Below are 20950 nucleotides of genomic sequence, written 5' to 3' on the forward strand. Positions count from 1 at the left end.
GCGTCATGCACCCTGTTTTCAGTCACAGCTAGAGTTTGTACCACTTAGGGCAATACAACCCCAACTCCAATGAAGTTGGGACGTTGTGAAAAATGTAAATAAAAACAGAATACAATGATTTGCAAATCCTCTTCAACCTAAATTCAATTGAATACACCACAAAGACAAAATATTTCATGTTCAAACTGGTAAACTTTATTGTTTTTGTGCAAATATTGTTTGTGTGCAACATGTTTCAAAAAAGTTGGGACAGTGGTATGTGTTACATCACCTTTCCTTCTAACAACACTCAATAAGCGTTTGGGAACTGAGGACACTAATTGTTGAAGCTTTGTAGGTGAAATTCTTTCCCATTCTTGCTTGATGTACGACTTCAGTTGTTCAACGGTCCGCAGTCTCTGTTGTCATATTTTGCGCTTCATAATGCACCATAATGCACACATTTTCAATGGGCGACAGGTCTGGACTGCAGGCAGGCCAGTCTAGTACCCGCACTCTTTTACTACGAAGCCACGCTGTTGTAACACGTGCAGAATGTGGCTTGGCATTGTCTTGCTGAAATAAGCAGGGACGTCCCTGAAAAAGACCTTGCTTGGATGGCAGCAAGTGTTGCTCCAAAACCTGGATGTACCTTTCAGCATTGATGGTGCCATTACAGATGTGTAAGTTGCTCATGCCATGGGCACTAACACACCCCCATACCATCACAGATGCTGTCTTTTGAACTTTGTGCTGGTAACAATCTGGATGGTCTTTTTCCTCTTTTGTCCAGAGGACACAACATCCATGATTTCCAAAAACAATTTGAAATATGGACTCATCAGACCACAGCACACTTTTCCACTTTGTGTCTGTCCATTTCAAATGAGCTCAGGTCCAGAGAAGGCGGCGGCGTTTCTGGATGTTGTTGATGTATGGCTTTCACTTTGCACGGTGGAGTTTTAACTTGCACTTGTAGATGTAGCGACGAACTGTGTTAACTGACAATGGTTTTCTGAAGTGTTCCTGAGACCACACAGTAAGATCCTTTACACAATAATGCCGGTTTTTAATGCAGTGCTGCCTGAGGGTTCGCAGGTCATGGACATTCAATGTTGGTTTTCGGTGTTGTCGCTTACGTGTAGAAGGTTCTCCAGATTCTCTGAATCTTCTGATTATATTATGAACTGTAGATGATGGAATCCCTAAATTCCTTGCAAATGAATGTTGAGAAACATTGTTCTTAAAATATTGAACTATTTTTTTCATGCAGTTGTTCACACAGTGGTGATCCTCGCTCCATCTTTGCTTGTGAATGGCTGAGACTTTTGGGGATGCTCCTTTTATACCCAATCATGACACTCACCTGTTTCCAATTAGGTGTTCTTTGAGCATTCATCAACTTTCCAAGTCTTTTGTTGCCCCGTGCCAACTTTTTTGAAATATGTTGCAGGCATCTATTTCAAAATGAGCAAATATTTGCACAAAAACAACAACGTTTATCAGTTTGAACATTAAATATCTTGTCTTTGTGGTGTATTCAATTGAATATAGGTTGAAGAGGATTCGCAAATCATTGTATTCTGTTTTTATTTACATTTTACACAACGTCCCACAGGAATTGGGGTTGTAGATTGTAGCTGTTTTATTAAATGACATGCATACTGGCACATAAAGAAACCATCTTGTGTAAAGTCTCGAGTGAAGAAAGAGAGACTGTAATCTCAAGAGAACAATAGGCTGTCGGCTGACTGCCATGTCGTCCCTCCCTTTTCCGCAGGATACAAGATCTATAACCTCACCCTGACTCCCACTGATGTAAGGCTGTCTGTGGGGGAACGGCTGGTGCTTAGCTGCACTGCAACCACTGAGCTCAATGTTGGCCTTGGATTCAACTGGACACACTCTGGTCAGGCTTTGGTAGGTGTTTGAACCTTTTCCTAATAGTGGATTGGAAAGGCAGCGTTAATGAATCCAGTGTGATTAAATATTGTCACGTGTTTAATCACACTGATACCAAAATCAGCCTGTTTGAAGAAAGCTGAGGACAGAGGTATAAGAAGTGCCATATCACACTTCTTTTTGTCCTTGCATGTATTAATTTCTTTGTGCCTTAACCTTATGAAAGCAGAGATGTTCAGGGTAGTGCCCTGAACCCAACACCAGGAAAGTAGCCTTTGCAATGTTCTGTCATCAATATGTTTCGACGTAATGGCAGTATATGATTATCTGCAGAAGTCATGTCTGTCTCCGGAACAAAATTAGCCCAAGTGCGATATTTTCGATGAAAAATGTAACAAGAAATCATGAAGGCTCCCAGGCTGAAGTGTAGCTGTGTTGCTTCTTGATGGTGTATAGTAACCTGTGGGAGGCTTTAGGTTTACAAACCAGAGTGAAGTTGGTTACCACTTACTAGTTACTTATTCAGACACTTATTCTGCAAATTTTTTTTACTTAATATTTTTGGTATGAATGACATCTAATGGATTCACAGAGATGCAAAATATAGGAAATCAGACTGAAATTGTGAATATCTGTCCAGTCCAGTCCAGACACTTTGGCCAAATTCACAATTTTAGCTCAATTTCTAATTGTGATCCATTTTTTTTTCAGTCAAAACCTCTATTAATCATAACTTTGGACCAAATGACAAAAACATAAACAAATTTTTTTTTGGCCGAATAAGTGTCTGGACTGGACTAAACAGATAGTGAATGAATGAATGAATGAATGAATGAATGAATGAATGAATGAAAACTGTTTATTTCGAACATTTGATACAACAACAATTACAAGATAGATCAGTAAAGACAACAACAAAAAAGTTCCTACTGTGTACCCAACATGTCCGAAAAGGGGTAGGGTGAAGCATCAGCTTATTTATCCCTACCCCTTCTTCCCCACAACCAGTAATACCCTTTGCCACATATACACATAGATTCCTACACACCTAAATCGATATCAATATATATATATATATATACATATACATACACATATATATATACATACACACATCAACATACATACACATATACACATATATATACACAAACATAAATATACACCTTCACATACCTACTTACATACAAAATACTATATATTTACAAGCCGAAGGAAAAAACAAAAACACCCTAACCCTCATTACCCTTCCTCCTCCCTAGTTGTAACACAATTTTTTTCAGTCAAAACCTATATTATTCATGTCATTTAAAAATGACATGAATAATATAAACTAAATGAACAGTATTCTTACCAAAAATTGAACAATTTTTTTTTTTTTTTTTTTTGGTCGAATAAGTGTCTGGACTGGACTGGACAGAAATCCAGCCACATAGTTGCAATTTCAACCTGATTTTCAATGGTTTGCCATATTTCTGCCCCAAACCTATATTACTCAGGTCTTTGAACCAAATGAATGCCATTCTGACCAAAAAAATAAACATTTTTTTTTTTTTGGTTGAATAAGTGCCTGGACTGGACTGACAGATATTCACAGTTTCAATCCAATTTCCTATATTATGCATCTCTGTGGATCCATTGGATGTCATTCATACCAAATAATAATAATAAAAAAATATTTTTTGCAGAATAAGTGTCTGAATAAGTAACTGGTAACCAACTTCACTCTGATAAAATACCAAAGACCTTCTCTGGAATTCAACAATAGATGAGTACAGGATTTTGCTGATTGGTCAATGATCCTATCAACCTTTGTGTAACCATGGAATCGGGAATTATTAAATTTTTAAAATCCATTGGGCATTATCTCCCACAGTTAGTCATAATTAATCACAATCCCTCAAGGTACCTTAGTAAGAGCAGACAGGACATGCCCAGACTCCGCCCCCAGGTTACGTCTTGTGGCCTGCGGTAATGTCGATCCCGCAGCGTACTTGACCGCAGCACGTCAGGCAAGAAGAAATCAGCTATTACAAATAACTCACAGGAACAAGGTTTTACAGCAGTAAAAAACAGACAGATTGCCAACGTGACAGCCAGTAATTTCACTAACAATCTCAGCATTTACATATGGTGAGTCCAGGTATGCTAATATTAACTTAAATTTAAGATAGAGGGGAATTCAACACAAGACGTCCATATTAGTCACGCAAAAGAGAAAACAAACAAGTCTTTAATCTGGATTTGAATGACTTTTTTATCTCAGCAGGTAGACTCTTCCACACAACAGGTGCACAATAAGAAAAAGCTCTGTAACCAGCGTTCTTTGTAAGTTTTAGAATGCATCCTGAGAACGTAGCACATGGACCGATACACAAGGTTAAATTAGATCAGCCAGATAGGGAGGAACCACCAGCTCATGAAAGGATTTTGTTTGTTAATAACACAACCTTACAGTCTGACCTCACAGGAAAGGGGAGCCCATGGAGGGAGGCCCAAACTGGGGCAAAATAATCAAGCTTCCTTTTCCTAGTGAGAACTCAAGCAGCAGTATTTTGACCAATTTCAAAACCTCTTATGCTTGTCTGCAGTAAGCCAGAAAATAAGACATTTCAATCATCTATTCTGGAAGGGACAAAGGCAAGAATCAGTGTCTCTGCATCCACCATAGACAGAATAGGTTGAATCTTTACAATTTTATGGTAGTGTTAGAACACACTTGTTGTAATTTTTTTAAATGTGTAGATTAAAGGACAATGTGGGATCATCGATCACCCCAAGATTTTTGCTTAATCGCTATGATGAAAGCTCGACATTATCGTTAGCTGATCAAACTGATGTCTGTGTAACATAATCCATATGCTGTGAAACCCGTTTTTTTTTTTTTTTTTTACAAATTTTAGAGTGTAAGGAAAGATTTGGTATTGGTCTATAATTTATCAATGAACCTGGAACTAAGTTAGGTTTATGAATCAGTTTGATCACTGCAGATTTAAGACATGTTGGAACAGAATCTGAAGTAAGCGACAGGTTAATCATATTCAGCATAGTCAGTCCAAATATAGGCCACAGATCTTTGAATACTTAGTTGGTATCAGGTCAAATTGTTGCACTTCTGGCAGTGTGCAGCACACCAACAGAAATAGACCCAACAATGACCCATCTTCAATGCTCTTACTGAAGGAAGGAGGTTGTTTGCCAAAATCTCGCAATACATGACCCCATCCGTCCTCCCTTCAATACGGTGCAGTCATCCTGTCCCCTTTGCAGAAGAGCACCCCCAGAGTATGATGTTTCCACCCCCGTGCTTCACGGTTGGGATGGTTTTCTTGGGGTTGTTCTCATCCTCTAAACATGGTAAGTGGAGTTGATTCCAAAAAGCTCTATTCTGGTCTCATCTGACCACATGACCTTCTCCCATGCCTCCTCTGGATCATCCAGATGGTCACCGGTGAACTTCAAATGGGCCTGGACATGTGCTGGCTTGAGCAGGGGGACCTTGCTGCCCTGCAGGATTTTAAACCATGACAGCATCATGTGTTACTAATGTAATCTTTGTGACTGTGGTCCCAGCTCTCTTCAGGTCATTGACCAGGTCCTCCTGTGTAGTTCTGAGCTTTCTCAGAATCATCCTATCCTCACAAAGTGAGATCTTGCATGGAATCCCAGACCGAGGGAGATTGACAGTCATCTTGTGTTTCTTCCACTTTCTAATAAATAATCATAACAGTTGTTGTCTTCTACCAAGCTGCTTGCCTGTTGTCCTGTAGTCCATCCCAGACTTGTGCAGGTCTACAGTTTTGTCCCTGGTGTCCTTAGACAGCTCTTTGGTCTTGGCTATGGTGGACAGGTTGGAGTGTGATTGATTGAGTGTGTGAACAGGTGTCTTTTATACAGGTAACAAGTTCAAACAGGTGCAGTCAGTACAGGTAAAGAGTGCAGAATAAGAGGGCTTCTTAAAGAAAAATTAACAGGTCTGTGTGAGCCAGAATTCTTGCTGGTTGGTAGGGGGTCAACTTCAAATACTTATTTGCAGCAGTAACATACAAATAAATTATTAAAAAAATCATACATTGTGATTTCTGGATTTTTTTTTTTTTTTAGATTATGTCTCTCACAGTGGACATGCACCTAAGATGAAAATGTCAGACCCTTCCATGATTTCTAAGTGGGAGAACTTGCAAAACCGCAGGGTGTTCAAATACTTATTTTCCTCACTGTACAGATCAAGCAGAAGTCCAGATATAAGTCCAAGTCTTTAGTGTCCTACTGCGTCCTGTCTTACTGTATGGTTGTGTTGTGTGGGCCGCTGAAGAGGAGGTACTGCTGGCCCACCACCACCAGAGGGCGCCCTGCCTGGAGTGCGGGCTCCAGGCACCAGAGGGCGCCGCCGCCTCACGTGAGCAGCTACGGTGACAGCTGTCACCCATCACCTGAGACAGCTGACGGCAATCATCTGTGGGGTATATCAGCAGGACGGCACCTCCACCTCATTGCCGAGATATCGTTTCTACCTACGAGGTAACGTATCAAAGCTGACGGAGTGTATCCTTTTGGATTAGTGTATAGCTTGTGGATTACTGTTCCAACGAGAGGTGGAGGTAACTTCCCTGCTGTTCGGAGTCTTGGGTGCAAACGCGCCCCCATCTAACTGTTCTTTGTTCCTCGCCAGCAGTACCAGGTCCGACACGCGGAGGCAGTGGCCACCTGGGAGTTCGGGACTTGGCGGCTCCAGTATTTCCGGGGTCCTGTGGCGGAGGAAGCCGTGTGGTTCGGGTCTTACCTTGGAGAGGCGTCTCCTATCTTCGAGCCTGCCCACACGACACTTTTGTGAATTGACTGTTGTCCATTTCGTGATTGGTTGTATTCGTTGTGCACGTTCACAACAGTAAAGCCTTGTTATTTGACTTTCTCCATTGTCCGTTCATTGCGCCCCCTGTTGTGGGTCCGTGTACTGACACTTTCCCAACAGGTTGTCAGACTTGGACACTAAGCAGTGACCTTAGGTGATGACTGGATGACGTTGGTACTTGGTATCTTTGGAGGATCCTTGGGTGCCGCTGGAATTAAAATCAAAAATTACTTCAAGAGACTAAGATTATGTCGCTTGCATTATGAGGGGATGTCGGCTATGACCTTTTTGCCATGTGGCACTTTTCTCTAGATATGGTCCAGCCAGCAGGTGCCTCAGTGTTGTGGACCACAGGGGCTGGAGAACGTTTCACCTGGGGAAGGTTGACAGATGGTTATTTTCAAAAAGTATGGATGGTTCAGTTGTCTGTCTGGGTATTTACCATCCAGGACTCAAGGAGTTTCAGTTTCATGTGGTGGATGACTTTGCATTATGAACCACCTGTACATACTCCCAGACTGGACCACTTAATGGTTTCAAAAAGTAATTGTAATTCACATTTTATTCTCTTTTCTTTAAATGTATCTGATACTATTTGAAACTGATGCAGAGTGGTGGCCAATATTACAACCTCATTACACATTTCTGATCTGTTTGTTGTTTTATTTTTCTCATTAATTTAATTTTACTGTCAGTTTTTTATGCTTGATTTTACATTTTAACACCCATTATGGTGACTACGAGGTCTGTCCATAAAGTATAGGTCCTTTTTATTTTTTTCAAAAACTATATGGATTTCATTCATATGTTTTTACGTCAGACATGCTTGAACCCTCGTGCGCATGCGTGAGTTTTTCCACGCCTGTCGGTGACGTCATTCGCCTGTGAGCACTCCTTGTGGGAGGAGTCGTCCAGCCCCTCGTCGGAATTCCTTTGTCTGAGAAGTTGCTGAGAGACAGGCGCTTTGTTTGATCAAAATTTTTTCTAAACCTGTGAGACACATTGAAGTGGACACGGTTCGAAAAATTAAGCTGGTTTTCAGTGAAAATTTTAACGGCTGATGAGAGATTTTGAGGTGATACTGTCGCTTTAAGGACTTCCCACGGTGCGAGACGTCGCGCAGCGCTCTCAGGCGCCATCATCAGCCTGTTTCAAGCTGAAAACCTCCACATTTCAGGCTCTATTGATCCAGGACGTCGTGAGAGAACAGAGAAGTTTCAGAAGAAGTCGGTTTCAGCATTTTATCCGGATATTCCACTGTTAAAGGAGATTTTTTTAATGAAAGACGTGCGGGCGGATTGCAGCGTTGGCTCGCAGCCGCCGCGACGCTCCGCCACAGGAAAAACACCTCCGTTGGAAGCCTTAAGGACAAGTTGGAACATGTCCAGCTGTTAAACAATTTCTCATATACTCACTCCACTGAAAGCCATCAAAAGCCGCCTGGATTTTACAAATGGTTATCAACACGGAGGTGTTTTTCCTGTGCCGCCGCACCGCCCCGGCTGCGTCCCGACGCGCGGACCCGTCCACACGTCTTTCATTAAAAAAAATCTCCTTTAACAGTGGAATATCCGGATAAAATGCTGAAACCGACTTCTCTGTTCTCTTATGATGTCCTGGATCAATAGAGCCTGAAATGTGGAGCTTTTCAGCTTGAAACAGGCTGATGACGGCGCCTGGGAGCGCTGCGCGATGTCTCGCACCGTGGGAAGTCCTTAAAGCAACAGTATCACCTCAAAATCTCTCATCAGCCGTTAAAATTTTCACTGAAAACCAGCTTAATTTTTCGAACCGTGACCACTTCGATGTGTCTCACAGCTGTAGAAAAAATTTTGATCAAACAAAGCGCCAGTCTCTCAGCAACTTCTCAGACAAAGGAATTCCGACGAGGGGCTGGACGACTCCTCCCACAAGGAGTGCTCACAGGCGAATGACGTCACCGACAGGCGTGGAAAAACTCACGCATGCGCACCAGGGTTCAAGCATGTCTGACGTAAAAACATATGAATGAAATCCATATAGTTTTTGAAAAAAATAAAAAGGACCTATACTTTATGGACAGCCCTCGTACTTCTGATTATATGAAGCTTTTTTTTTGTTTTGTTAGTTTCCATTTCTTTATCTGTTATTGCATGTAGAGCATTTTGGGTCACTGTGTTATAGGGCACTAATTTTTTAAATCTGATTGGTGATTTGAAGTGATCATTTTTTTCCACGTGTTTCTGTCTCTATCAGAGCTCAGTGAATGGATCAGGGATGTCCACAGTTTCGCACAAAAAGAGACTGTTTAACACTTTGGAATTGTCCAGCACCCTCATAGTGGAAAACTTGACAGTGAATCACACAGGAGAATACACCTGCACTGCATTCAGTGGGAAGATGGACAAAACAACCTCAGTCTTTCTTACAGTTTATGGTAAGTGCACAGAAAATATATATAAACAGTAATATTAGCTCAGCCAACATTTTGCATATTTTTTATGAGCAACTTTAACTTTTGAATCCAACTTGAAATTGACATTTGTCGCCATTTTTGCTCTTTTTACCCCATAACTATAAAATTCAGTCATAGATTGTCCAAACTGCACCTTTTTGGAATCTGTGATCAGGCAAATAATGTGGTATCCTTTTTAATATGATTGGAGGATGTTCAAATTTTGGGATTATACATTTTTCTGTAGGCGATGGTATGCTGAGGCTGGACTGTAAGTGTTGTTGTGCCACTTTAAGTGGTACTGAAAACCTACTTGGCCCACGGACCATATGAACAAATGTATTTATGGTAATATCCAACTCAGTCTCTTTAAGTAGTGCACCAGGCACACACAGCTCTCTGATATTGAAAAAGTAGATTCAAGTCAGATGTGCACTGACCTGTCACAAAGCGCTCACAGACAGCAGCCACAAAAGCTCCCTGAGGTGAAACATTGTAGCAATGACAAGACGTTTTGTGTTTACCTTTATTTCATGGTTATTTTCAGTTCACTTTTATTGTATAGTGTGTTGTGAACTTCTGGTGTGAAATACACTTTTTTCAGTCTTTAAATACAACAACTGCACAATTGTGTTTTCCTGTCAGGTGATAGAAATCCACCTGCTCTTCATCTGGCCACACCTTTTTTTTAGACAAATTTGTAGATGAACATGTCCACGAGTGCACAGATAGGTGCAATTATACCTTGTAGTTATACAATGTGGGTATTGGGAGCAAAACCTACAACTGTGTCAGGTGGAAATGGAAAGTGATGCTTGTATTGCACTGTGCACTCCTTTGTGCTGGATGGATGTCGCTACATTCATAATTATATATCCCAGATTGGGATATATAATTTCACTCTGTCTGTGCAGCTGTATGTGTGTCAGTGACACATGAAGACTTGCACAAAAAAATGTGTGTGATTTTCAACAAATTAGAATTCCCATGTCGGTCTTTTTTGGGGGCTGTTTTTCATATTGCAACCATAACCAAGGTATACAGTGTAAGACTATTACACTTATTAGATTGCAGCAGGTGTGCTACATCTTCAGGTGAGTCCCACCCCATTTCTATTTACTCTGATGTCTGTTTATTTTCTGTTTACCCTGCTGGTAACCCCCCAGCAGGGGGACGATTGGCGCATTGTTGCACCTTGTTTGCTACCACCTGCAGTTCATTTAAACACAAAAACCCAAGCAGACGGGAATTCAGTCATTGATTGGCTCATGGATAACTCTTTTGGTGTTAGATTAACTGAGATATGAAGTAATTGGAGTCAATCACAATATGTTGTCATTTTTGGCTTTACAGAAAAACCTTTTATTGAAGTGATGGAGCCATGGATGTCAGTTTTGGAGGTCAATGTTGGCAATCCAACATCTAATACTGTGATTCCTGTGAAGTTCTCAGCCTACCCCGAGCCCTCTTTTAAATGGTATGTCGGTAGTACTGGATTTATTTGTAGCATAAGTTGATTCCACTGTTACTTGTATTACTAGGGGAGCTACAACCACTACCCTTGCACCCCCCCCCCCCCCAGGACTAAACCAAACCAACTCTTTTAGGTTCCTTAGATGACCCCAAAACACAATCAGGATGTTCCCAAAAAATAAAAACTGGCCTCAAGGCAGTTATCCAAGATGGCCACCAAAATAGGGTTCTTCACTAAAACACCTTTACACAACATATAAACAACTTAAATATCACAGAGATTCAATGGGAAGACCATGGCAGGTCACAGCAAACTCATTTGTGCCTAAACTAAATTCATTCATGGGTTTAAGATTCAAAATGGCATCCAAAATGGCCGCCAATAGACCCTTATCATTAAAATACATAGTAGGAACAAACAATACACTTAATAATAATAATGACAGAAATCATTGGTGTTTAAGTGAAAAAAAAACCTATTTTGGCAGCCATCTTGGATGCCATCTAGGATAACTGGCTTGAGGCCAGTTTTTATTTTTGGGAACATCCTGATTGTGTTTTGGGGTCATCTAAGGAACCTAAAAAAGTTGGTTTGGTTTAGTCCTGGGGTGGGGGTGGTTGCAAAGTAGCTCCCCTAGTATATTACATTACCAGATTTCCTCATTGAAATATTAACTTTGATGTGTTCTATCCTCAAGTATCAGGCACCCCAGAATTTTCATAAAATTGTAGTTTGTTCTTTATCAGTGGGTGACCACAAAACAAAACTAACAACTATCTCCCCCAAAAAGAAAAATAAATAGATAAATAAATTAATAAAAACAACAACAACAACAAAAAGTGTATTTCATTAAAACAAATCATCATATTACAAAGCTTATTTTCAAATGATAATGATGGGGCTTATGAAAATTATTTGTAATAATGACAATAATAATAATAAATTCAATAATAATCAACAATAAAGAAATGGATTTGTGGTCATTTACTATATGTTAAAATGTTGTAAAATCTGATTTGCTTATCAGTTTCAGGAATGATCTCAAAGAATGAATGTAGTTTTATGATCTAAAACTTTTAATAATTTCATTAATTGTGTTTAAATTTGTAAACAGTACTGTATGGCACAATTCTAATATTAATAAGTACCATCTTGTAAAAATTTCACTGTCCTATCTTAAATTACATTCAAATTGTAGTTTCTAAAATTGTTATTATATTATTATTGTCATTGGGCAACACAGTGGCTTAGTGGTTAGCACTGTTGCCTCACAGCAAGTGGTCATGGGTTCGATTCCCACCTGGGTCCTTTCTGTGTAGAGCTTGCATGTTCTCCCTGTATTTGTGTGGGTTCCCTCCGGTTGCCCCGGTTTCCTTCCACATCTAAAGACATGCAGGTTATGTGGATGGATAACTTAAAAAATTGTCTGTAGGTGTGTGTGCGGGTGTGAATGTATTTGTTTGTCTATATGTGGCATTGCAATAGACTGGCATCTTGTCCAGGGTGTACCATGTCCCACGCGCTATGACTTCTGGGATAGGCCCCCCCCCCATGACCCTTAATTGGACTAAGTGGGTGTAAAAATGGATGGATGGATGGAGTGTCATCAGCAATGATGTTCCCTCTTTATATGGATTTTACTACTATTATATAATATATATATATATATATATATATATATATTTTTTTTTTTTTTTTTTTTACACAGTTGACAGAGAAGTTGTAGTATATTTCACGTTTGGTGTATAATATAATCTCTCTCTCTCTCTCTGTGTACAGGTTAAAAAATGGCCAACCACTGAAGGACGACTACAGAATAAAGCAGAGAAGTGATGCTCTCATAATCCGTGAAGTCAAGGAAGATGATGCAGGGAATTACACAATGATCCTGACCAATAAGATTACAAAAGAGGAACAGAGACGCTCTGTGCAACTCATGGTCTATGGCATGTTCTTTTTTTTCCATTTTTCATTTCTTCATTAGCTGCCTTGATGGTTTGTGCACCTTGACCTGTGTTTCTTTCCCCCTTATGACCAACTATAATTCCTAATGTCTTCTTCTCCAGTTCCTCCCTGTATCATAGAGAAAGAGGTGGCTGTCGGTACTGATGTATTCACATATGGCAGCAGTCCCACCTTAAGGTGCACGGCCCGTGGAATCCCCATTCCTGATCGCATCCAATGGGAGTGGATATCCAGAGATGACTGTCCAGATGCCTTCAAGTAAGTCTTCAGTGTTTCTTAGTCACATATTGTCGACAGGTTGCTGATTATGTGAGTGAATGGCTGCTTTTATGATCATCAAAACAACAATGATGCACCATGACCAGTACAGATCAGCAGATGTGATTCAGAGGCCATTCTTAGCAGGACGTTAATTATCCAGAATAAAAATGCTTACTACAATCAGTGGTAGTGTTTAAGATAGCACCTCCTGCTTTTAGATGTAAAAACAGGAGGTCTCAACAACACTGATTACCCAGCAACCTCTCCTCAGCTCTACAGCCACTTGTTGATAGAAAGAAGGCGGTGCGGCGTAGCTGCTTTGGTCAGAGAAGACCATCAGCAGATTCCTTATCTTGTGCTTGCATGTTGGAGCACTTCCTCAGTCCTGCGCTGTTTCCTGTTGTTCCTGCTGTTCTCTCTGGCTTCCCTCTGGTTGTGCTCTCTACGGTCACTATTCTTCAGCATCTTCCACCGAGTGTAGGATGTTTCAGCCAGACAGACTAAATTCAAGAGTGGAAAATCACCCAGACATGCTTTACATACAGGTGATCTGAAACTTTATTAACATGGATGTTCAAATCCACAATATTTAAGAGCTTAACATTGTGAGTCTCCAAATCTAAAATCGAGAACAATACAATAAAAGCACTCGAAGTTAAGTCCATTAGTCTGATCTATTTTTGTGCCAGATTTTACTCTTTGCCTTTGTATGTATGATGTTTAACAATAAAAGAAATGCATCGCTCAGCCCTCACCCCCCAAAACAACAACTCAACAACAACAAGAACAAAAATCTAGGTTCATTAAACACAACAAGAGCAATATCAAAAATCTGAATGATTTGTATTTTTGTGTCTAAAACCAGTCTCCCATTGCTAAAATTGTGACAAACGATCATTGTGTTTTTAGTGCATAACAATCAAACAAACAAAAAACCAAAACCAAAAACAAAACACACACACACACACACACACACACACACACACACACACACACACACACACACACACACACACACACACACACACACACACACACACACACACACACACACACACACACACAAAACCAAACCAAATGAGATATCCAATCAGGGCCTGAAAATGGATATGACCTGTGGTAAAAGTAGGACACTGAGTGTAATCGGAAAAGTTTTAAACATGTCTAAAACATTTGTGACATTTTGGTCCACAGAATGTAAATAATCTGATGTAATTTGTGTAGTTGGGTGTAACATGCGCATCTTTTGCTTTAATTTAACAAATGACTTTGTTTTTTATTTCATTAGCACATCTTGAAATAGGGGCAGCGTGGCCGTCAAGTGGTCAGTGGACTTGTTTTCAGAGCAGAATGTTTCCGGTTCAAGACCACCATTGACCACTCTGCTTGTAATATAGAGTTGCATGAGGAAGCACTTTACTACGACCACAGCTGACCCAAAGTGCTATAGACTTAAACATACATTTTACAACAGTAAAACATATATTTAAACAAGTTAAAAAATATAAAACCTAAAAAACTATAAAATATAGAAACTAAGTCTTGCTGCGGTCAAAAACCAAAGTAAAAAGTTTTAAGACAACCCCTAAAAGCCTCCTTTGATTCCCTTATGCAGTATAAATCCCATGAAAAGCATGTTCAGCTCTTCAGCAGAAGACAGTTTTTGGATGTTAACATTTTCACTTTTTGGAAAAGTATGGTTATATCTACCACGGATGTTAGTGCGTAGGCTTTGTAGAGTATTTATGTGCATTTGATTGTGTCATGGGCCACTTCCATATTCAGATGTAGTCAGCACTAACCTGCTATCATCAGTATACAGTAGCATGAAACATGAATTTTGACTGCTATTGTAAAAAATCAGACCTGGTTCCCTCATTTTTGGAACGATAATGTCAATTAGGGACAAAAACCGGCAATGGAAGACCAGCTTTAAAGTGAGAGTGAAAGTGCTGTTGTACTGTGATGGGAAATTATGTTACATGTACAGTGGCTTGGCAGTGGTTTAATCTGTGAGCAATCTAATAAAATATTACAGGAAAGTGTTGAAATTTTATTCCATTTATTCAACAGGCCAGGGCTGATGAAGTCTGAGGTCCAGCTGGAGAAGTGTACAGGGTGGAGAGACATCAGCAACAGCACGCGTCAGAATCCCGTTGAAAAAATAATCACTGATACTGATCATGCACACATGGTGAATTGTTTGCAACCTGTCCACCTTCTCTGAAAAATCTGAACAGTCTTACAGAACAGCTGTTTTAAAAGGAAACTGTGAACATTCAAAGCAAATCAATAATATTAATTACAAATGTATTTTTTATAGAAAATTATGAGCTCTTTGAGGATTCAGAAAGCTGAGGACCATGCACTGTACAGATGCTCAGCTGGAAACAAAGCAGGAGAGGATTCGCGAGTCATCTTTTTCCATGTGACACGTGAGCACCACATTTTATCTTTATTTTATATCTTTTCTTCATTGATCTTGTTGTGGTCTTATTCTTGTCCATTTGCACCTTTAGGTGGCCTTGAGTTGAGTGTGTCACCATCGACTGATTCTTTGGAGGGGGACCATGTGGCTCTGCGCTGTAAGGCAGACAGGCTGATGTATGATAATCTGGCCTGGTTCCGTGTGAACAACATCTCCGTATCACAGCCGGTCATGGCGATGCAGCCCTGTCGGTACCTGTCGTTGCCACGGTGGCCCTTACCGCAGGCCGTGCTATCTGGCATGCAGGGCACCAACATGACGCTTGAGCTGCTGCTGCCAAACGCATCCCGCCGGGATGAAGGCGTTTATGCCTGTAAGGTGGAAAATGTCAAAACTAAGGAGCAGACCTGCCTGTTACATCGTCTTCTTCTTAAAGGTAAAACATGAATTCAACTAGTCACGGCATATAGGACATACTGACCTGTTCTAACGGTAATCAAACTTATACAAGAAACACACTCACACACACTCATCTTCAACCGCTTACTCCAATGAAGGATTATTTTTAACCATTATTCTTGTTTTTTCCCCTGGGCCAGGGGTTTTGTGACTTTTTTCTTCTTCTTTTTTTTTTTTTGCTGTTTAATTTAATAACTGAATAAAAAACGATTTAACAATAAAAAAATTAAGAAATCATAGCAAGCAAAAAAAAAAAAAAAAAAAAAAAAAAAAAGGATCACGGGGGGTGGGTGTGGAGCCTATCTCAGCAGTTACAGGGCGTGAGGTCGGGTACACCCCAGACAGGATGCCAGTTTGTTGCAGGGCCACATATAGACAAACACATTCACACCAATGCACGCATGCACACCAATGGACAATTTAAATATTCCAATTCAACTAACCTGCATGTCTTTGGATGTGAGAGGAACCCGGAGGGAACCCACTTAATATGGAAACTCCACACAGGTGGGAATTGATCCCGTGACTTTCTTGCTGCAAGGCAACAGTGATAACCACTAATCAACCCGATACAAGAAACAGTTATCACAAATTTGTTTACTGCAAAAACTGCTCAAGTACTGTTAAGTTATTTTACTTATTAGACCATTTTGTTGTCTGCTATTTATGACACAATATTTGAAGAAAAACAACTTGAATAGCTTTAATAAATTGGCCAGTGAATGTTCTTGTATATAACTTGTATGAAAAGGTGTATAATATGAGCCCTTAAAATTTAAAGTTTAAATTATTAATTTAATTTTAACATTTCTTGGTTTCATCCAAATGTAGATCTGTCCTCAAATATTGATTACTGATTTTTGTTGAGAAAATTAATTCTGTGGACAATATATTTTACATTATGATGGGTCAATGGGGAGAGCGAGCTCATGAATTGAGGGGAGAAAGGTACAGTGTTGTGTCACAGATGTTGTTCAAATATTGCCAAGGAAGGCGGCAAGTTTGCACAGGAACACAACAAACTTTATTACAAGGCTTTAACAAGCACAGGTCTCCACTGCTCATCTCACCCTACTTCTGCATTTAGCTATGCTGCAGTCACAGCCTTTTATATTGGCACTTAATGCCCCTGCAGGTAGCCCTGGTTACTGCATCTTCTGAATGTTCCAGAATAACGCATACAGTGCATCCAGAAAATATTCACTGCACTTTTTCCACATTTTTTGATGTTACAGCCTTATTCCAAAATGAATTAAATTAATTTTCCCCTCAAAATTATACACACAATACCCCATAATGACAATGTAAAAAAAAACTTTTTTATGTTATTTTTGCAAATTTAATGAAAAAAACAAACAAAAAACAAACAAGAAATCACATGTACATAATTATTCATAGAGTTTGCCATGAAACTCAGAATTGAGCTCAGGTGCATCCGTTTTCCACTGATCATCCTTGAGATGTTTCTACAGCTTAATTGGAGTCCACCAGGGGTAAATTCAGTTGATTGGGCATGATTTGAAAAGGCACATACCTCTCTGGGTACATATGGTATCAAGGAGAGGTATTAAAGGCACTGCGCTGCGGTGGTTTGAATCATATTTGTCTAATAGATTACAATTTGTTCATGTAAATGGGGAATCTTCTTCACAGACTAAAGTTAATTATGGAGTTCCACAAGGTTCTGTGCTAGGACCAATTTTATTCACTTTATATATGCTTCCCTTAGGCAGTATTATTAGACGGTATTGCTTAAATTTTCATTGTTACGCAGATGATACCCAGCTTTATCTATCCATGAAGCCAGAGGACACACACCAATTAGCTAAACTGCAGGATTGTCTTACAGACATAAAGACATGGATGACCTCTAATTTCCTGCTTTTAAACTCAGATAAAACTGAAGTTATTGTTCTTGGCCCCACAAATCTTAGAAACATGGTGTCTAACCAGATCCTTACTCTGGATGGCATTACCCTGACCTCTAGTAATACTGTGAGAAATCTTGGAGTCATTTTTGATCAGGATATGTCATTCAAAGCGCATATTAAACAAATATGTAGGACTGCTTTTTTGCATTTACGCAATATCTCTAAAATCAGAAAGGTCTTGTCTCAGAGTGATGCTGAAAAACTAATTCATGCATTTATTTCCTCTAGGCTGGACTATTGTAATTCATTATTATCAGGTTGTCCTAAAAGTTCCCTAAAAAGCCTTCAGTTAATTCAAAATGCTGCAGCTAGAGTGCTGACGGGGACTAGAAGGAGAGAGCATATCTCACCCATATTGGCCTCTCTTCATTGGCTTCCTGTTAATTCTAGAATAGAATTTAAAATTCTTCTTCTTACTTATAAGGTTTTGAATAATCAGGTCCCATCTTATCTTAGGGACCTCGTAGTACCATATCACCCCAATAGAGCGCTTCGCTCTCAGACTGCAGGCTTACTTGTAGTTCCTAGGGTTTGTAAGAGTAGAATGGGAGGCAGAGCCTTCAGCTTTCAGGCTCCTCTCCTGTGGAACCAGCTCCCAATTCAGATCAGGGAGACAGACACCCTCTCTACTTTTAAGATTAGGCTTAAAACTTTCCTTTTTGCTAAAGCTTATAGTTAGGGCTGGATCAGGTGACCCTGAACCATCCCTTAGTTATGCTGCTATAGACGTAGACTGCTGGGGGGTTCCCATGATGCACTGTTTCTTTCTCTTTTTGCTCTGTATGCACCACTCTGCATTTAATCATTAGTGATCGATCTCTGCTCCCCTCCACAGCATGTCTTTTTCCTGGTTCTCTCCCTCGGCCCCAACCAGTCCTAGCAGAAGACTGCCCCTCCCTGAGCCTGGTTCTGCTGGAGGTTTCTTCCTGTTAAAAGGGAGTTTTTCCTTCCCACTGTAGCCAAGTGCTTGCTCACAGGGGGTCGTTTTGACCGTTGGGGTTTTACATCATTATTGTATGGCCTTGCCTTACAATATAAAGCGCCTTGGGGCAACTGTTTGTTGTGATTTGGCGCTATATAAAAAAAAAATTGATTGATTGATTGATTGAAGGAGAGGCATGTGGAAGGGGATTTTGCAAAAAAAAAAAAAAAGTATGGAAATGGATGTGGTGGATACATATTTTAAGAGGAAGGCAGGGCACATGGTGACAGGGTGATATATAAGAGCAGAGGAAGGTCAACAGAGATGGACAATGCCTTTTGGAGGAGATGAAACCTGAAAGAAATTGCAGACTGTAAGGTGGTGGAAGGGGAGAGCATAACTAGGTAGCACTGGATGACTTTGGAGTGAAGAAGAAGAAGAGAATGAGGGCTGAATGAAAGGTCAGAAGACTGTTGAGTGAGATTCAGGTGGAAATAAGCACTGAATGGAGTTGAAATGATGCTGCACAACTGGAAAAATTCTACAGATTTGGTGCAGGAGACAGCTAGGAAGATACTGGGCTTGACATTTGGACAGATGAAGGAAGACAAGTTGGTTTAGTGATGGAATGAAGAAGTACAGGACAGTGGGAGGAAGAGGGTGGAGAAAAATATTTGAGATCGTCAGTGAGATGAAGAAAGATTAGCCACCCAAAAGGATTATCTGGAAAGCATATGCAGTAGATTAGGGTAATAAAGGATGCAGGGGAAAATATGCTGACAGGTGAGGACAGTGTGTTGTGAAGGTGGAGGGAGTATTTTGAGCAGCTAATGAATAAAATCTTAGAAAATGAGAGGATATCCAGTAGTAGAGAAGAACTATATTGGTATAATTTTCTAAAAAGAAAGGTGATGTTGAGATCTTCAGTAATTACAGAGCCACAGCATGATGTTGTGGTAGCTAGGGACAGAAAAGAGGTGAAGATCTGTGAGCAGCAATGTGGCTTCATGCAGAGCACTACAGATGCATTGTTTGTGTTGACATTGTTGGAGAAGTATTGAGAAGGACAAAAGGAGTTGAAGTGTGTGTTTGAAGATTTTGAGAAACCTTGTGATAATGTGCCAAGAGAAGAGTTGTGGTATTGTGTGATGAAGTAGGGAGTGGGGAAGAAGTGTGTGATGGTGGTGCAGGATATGTATGAGGACAGTGTGACAGCACTGAGGTGTGCAGTAGGAATAACAGTTGTGGAGGTGAGAATGTACCAAGGGCTAGCTCTGAGTCTTTTCTTCGATGAGATCAGATAGGAGTCTCCATGGACTTTAATTTTTGATCAGTAGTGAGACAGGGGAGCAGACCGAGCTTGGAGAGGTGGAGGAATAGTGAGGTCGCAATTATAAGTGGATGGTGAAACCAGATGAGTTTCAGTACTTGAGATGAACTGTCTAGTGTAATGGAGAATGTGGTTGAGAGGTGAAGAAGAGAGTGCAAGCTGGATGGAGTGTTTGGAGAAGACCAGCAGGATGGATTTTGACAGAGGGTGTCTTCAATTGTGAAAGGGAAAGTTTCCAAGATGGTAGTGAGACAAGAAATGTTGCATGGCTTAGAGGCGGTGGCACTAACAAAAAGACAAGAAGCGGAAAGAGAGGTAGCAGAGCTGCTGAAGTTTTTGTGATTTTTCTTTGGAGTGAAGAAGATGAACAGGATTAGCAGTATGGTTTGGACACAAAGTTAGAGAGGTGAGATGGAGCTGCTTTGGACAGGCACTGAGGAGAGATGCAAGGATGGAACCACCAGGCTGGAGGAGAAGAGGTCAGCCAAAGAACAGATTAATGGATGTGTTGAAGGAGAAGATGCAGGTGGTTGGGGTGACAGAGATGTAGAGGACAGAGTGAGATGGAGACAGATGAGCTGCTGTGGTTTCCCCAACAAGAGCAGGCAAACCAAGAAGAAAACCTTTGATTTGTGTCATTTGGATATTTCTAGCAATTGGTACAGTTCACTCAAAAATATGAACAGTCCTGTTACGGGTGATGGGTGGGACTTGATTTTCATTTGTATTTTTCAGTGATGAAACCGTAAACAATGTGCAATCAGGTCTTGTTCAGTGTAATACATGGATAATTTTTGGTATGGTTTCTTTCTGTGCTAATATTTTAGGTCTTGAGGCTGCAAGAATCCTGAATAATTTAACAGACCTAAGAGTTAACATGAGCACTACAGTCTCTCTCATCTGCGATGTTACTGGCACACCCAGCCCAAAGGTGGTTTGGACCAAAGACAATCACACATTGGTGGAGGGTTCAGGTGAGGCAGGCTCTGCTTTTTGATATACACAGCCTCACT

General features: G+C 40.4%; 1 protein-coding gene across 2 annotated transcripts in view; it reads left to right on the plus strand.

The window, feature by feature from the left end:
• The window catches only part of kdr (kinase insert domain receptor (a type III receptor tyrosine kinase)), a 62422-nt gene that overhangs the window by 7448 nt on the left and 34024 nt on the right, over positions 1 to 20950 (plus strand). The window contains exons 6-14 of one of the 2 annotated variants that reach the window (XM_034180499.1): positions 1760 to 1899; positions 8969 to 9149; positions 10521 to 10644; positions 12421 to 12587; positions 12708 to 12864; positions 14941 to 15061; positions 15191 to 15302; positions 15387 to 15731; positions 20765 to 20911. In XM_034180499.1, coding sequence (XP_034036390.1) covers positions 1760 to 1899; positions 8969 to 9149; positions 10521 to 10644; positions 12421 to 12587; positions 12708 to 12864; positions 14941 to 15061; positions 15191 to 15302; positions 15387 to 15731; positions 20765 to 20911 — 1494 coding nt within the window. The remainder of the gene's footprint in view (positions 1 to 1759; positions 1900 to 8968; positions 9150 to 10520; positions 10645 to 12420; positions 12588 to 12707; positions 12865 to 14940; positions 15062 to 15190; positions 15303 to 15386; positions 15732 to 20764; positions 20912 to 20950) is intronic. The other variant, XM_034180500.1, reaches the window with a different exon arrangement.

This window comes from Thalassophryne amazonica, chromosome 10 (assembly GCF_902500255.1).
Source record: "Thalassophryne amazonica chromosome 10, fThaAma1.1, whole genome shotgun sequence".
NCBI classification, from domain to species: Eukaryota; Metazoa; Chordata; class Actinopteri; order Batrachoidiformes; family Batrachoididae; genus Thalassophryne; species Thalassophryne amazonica.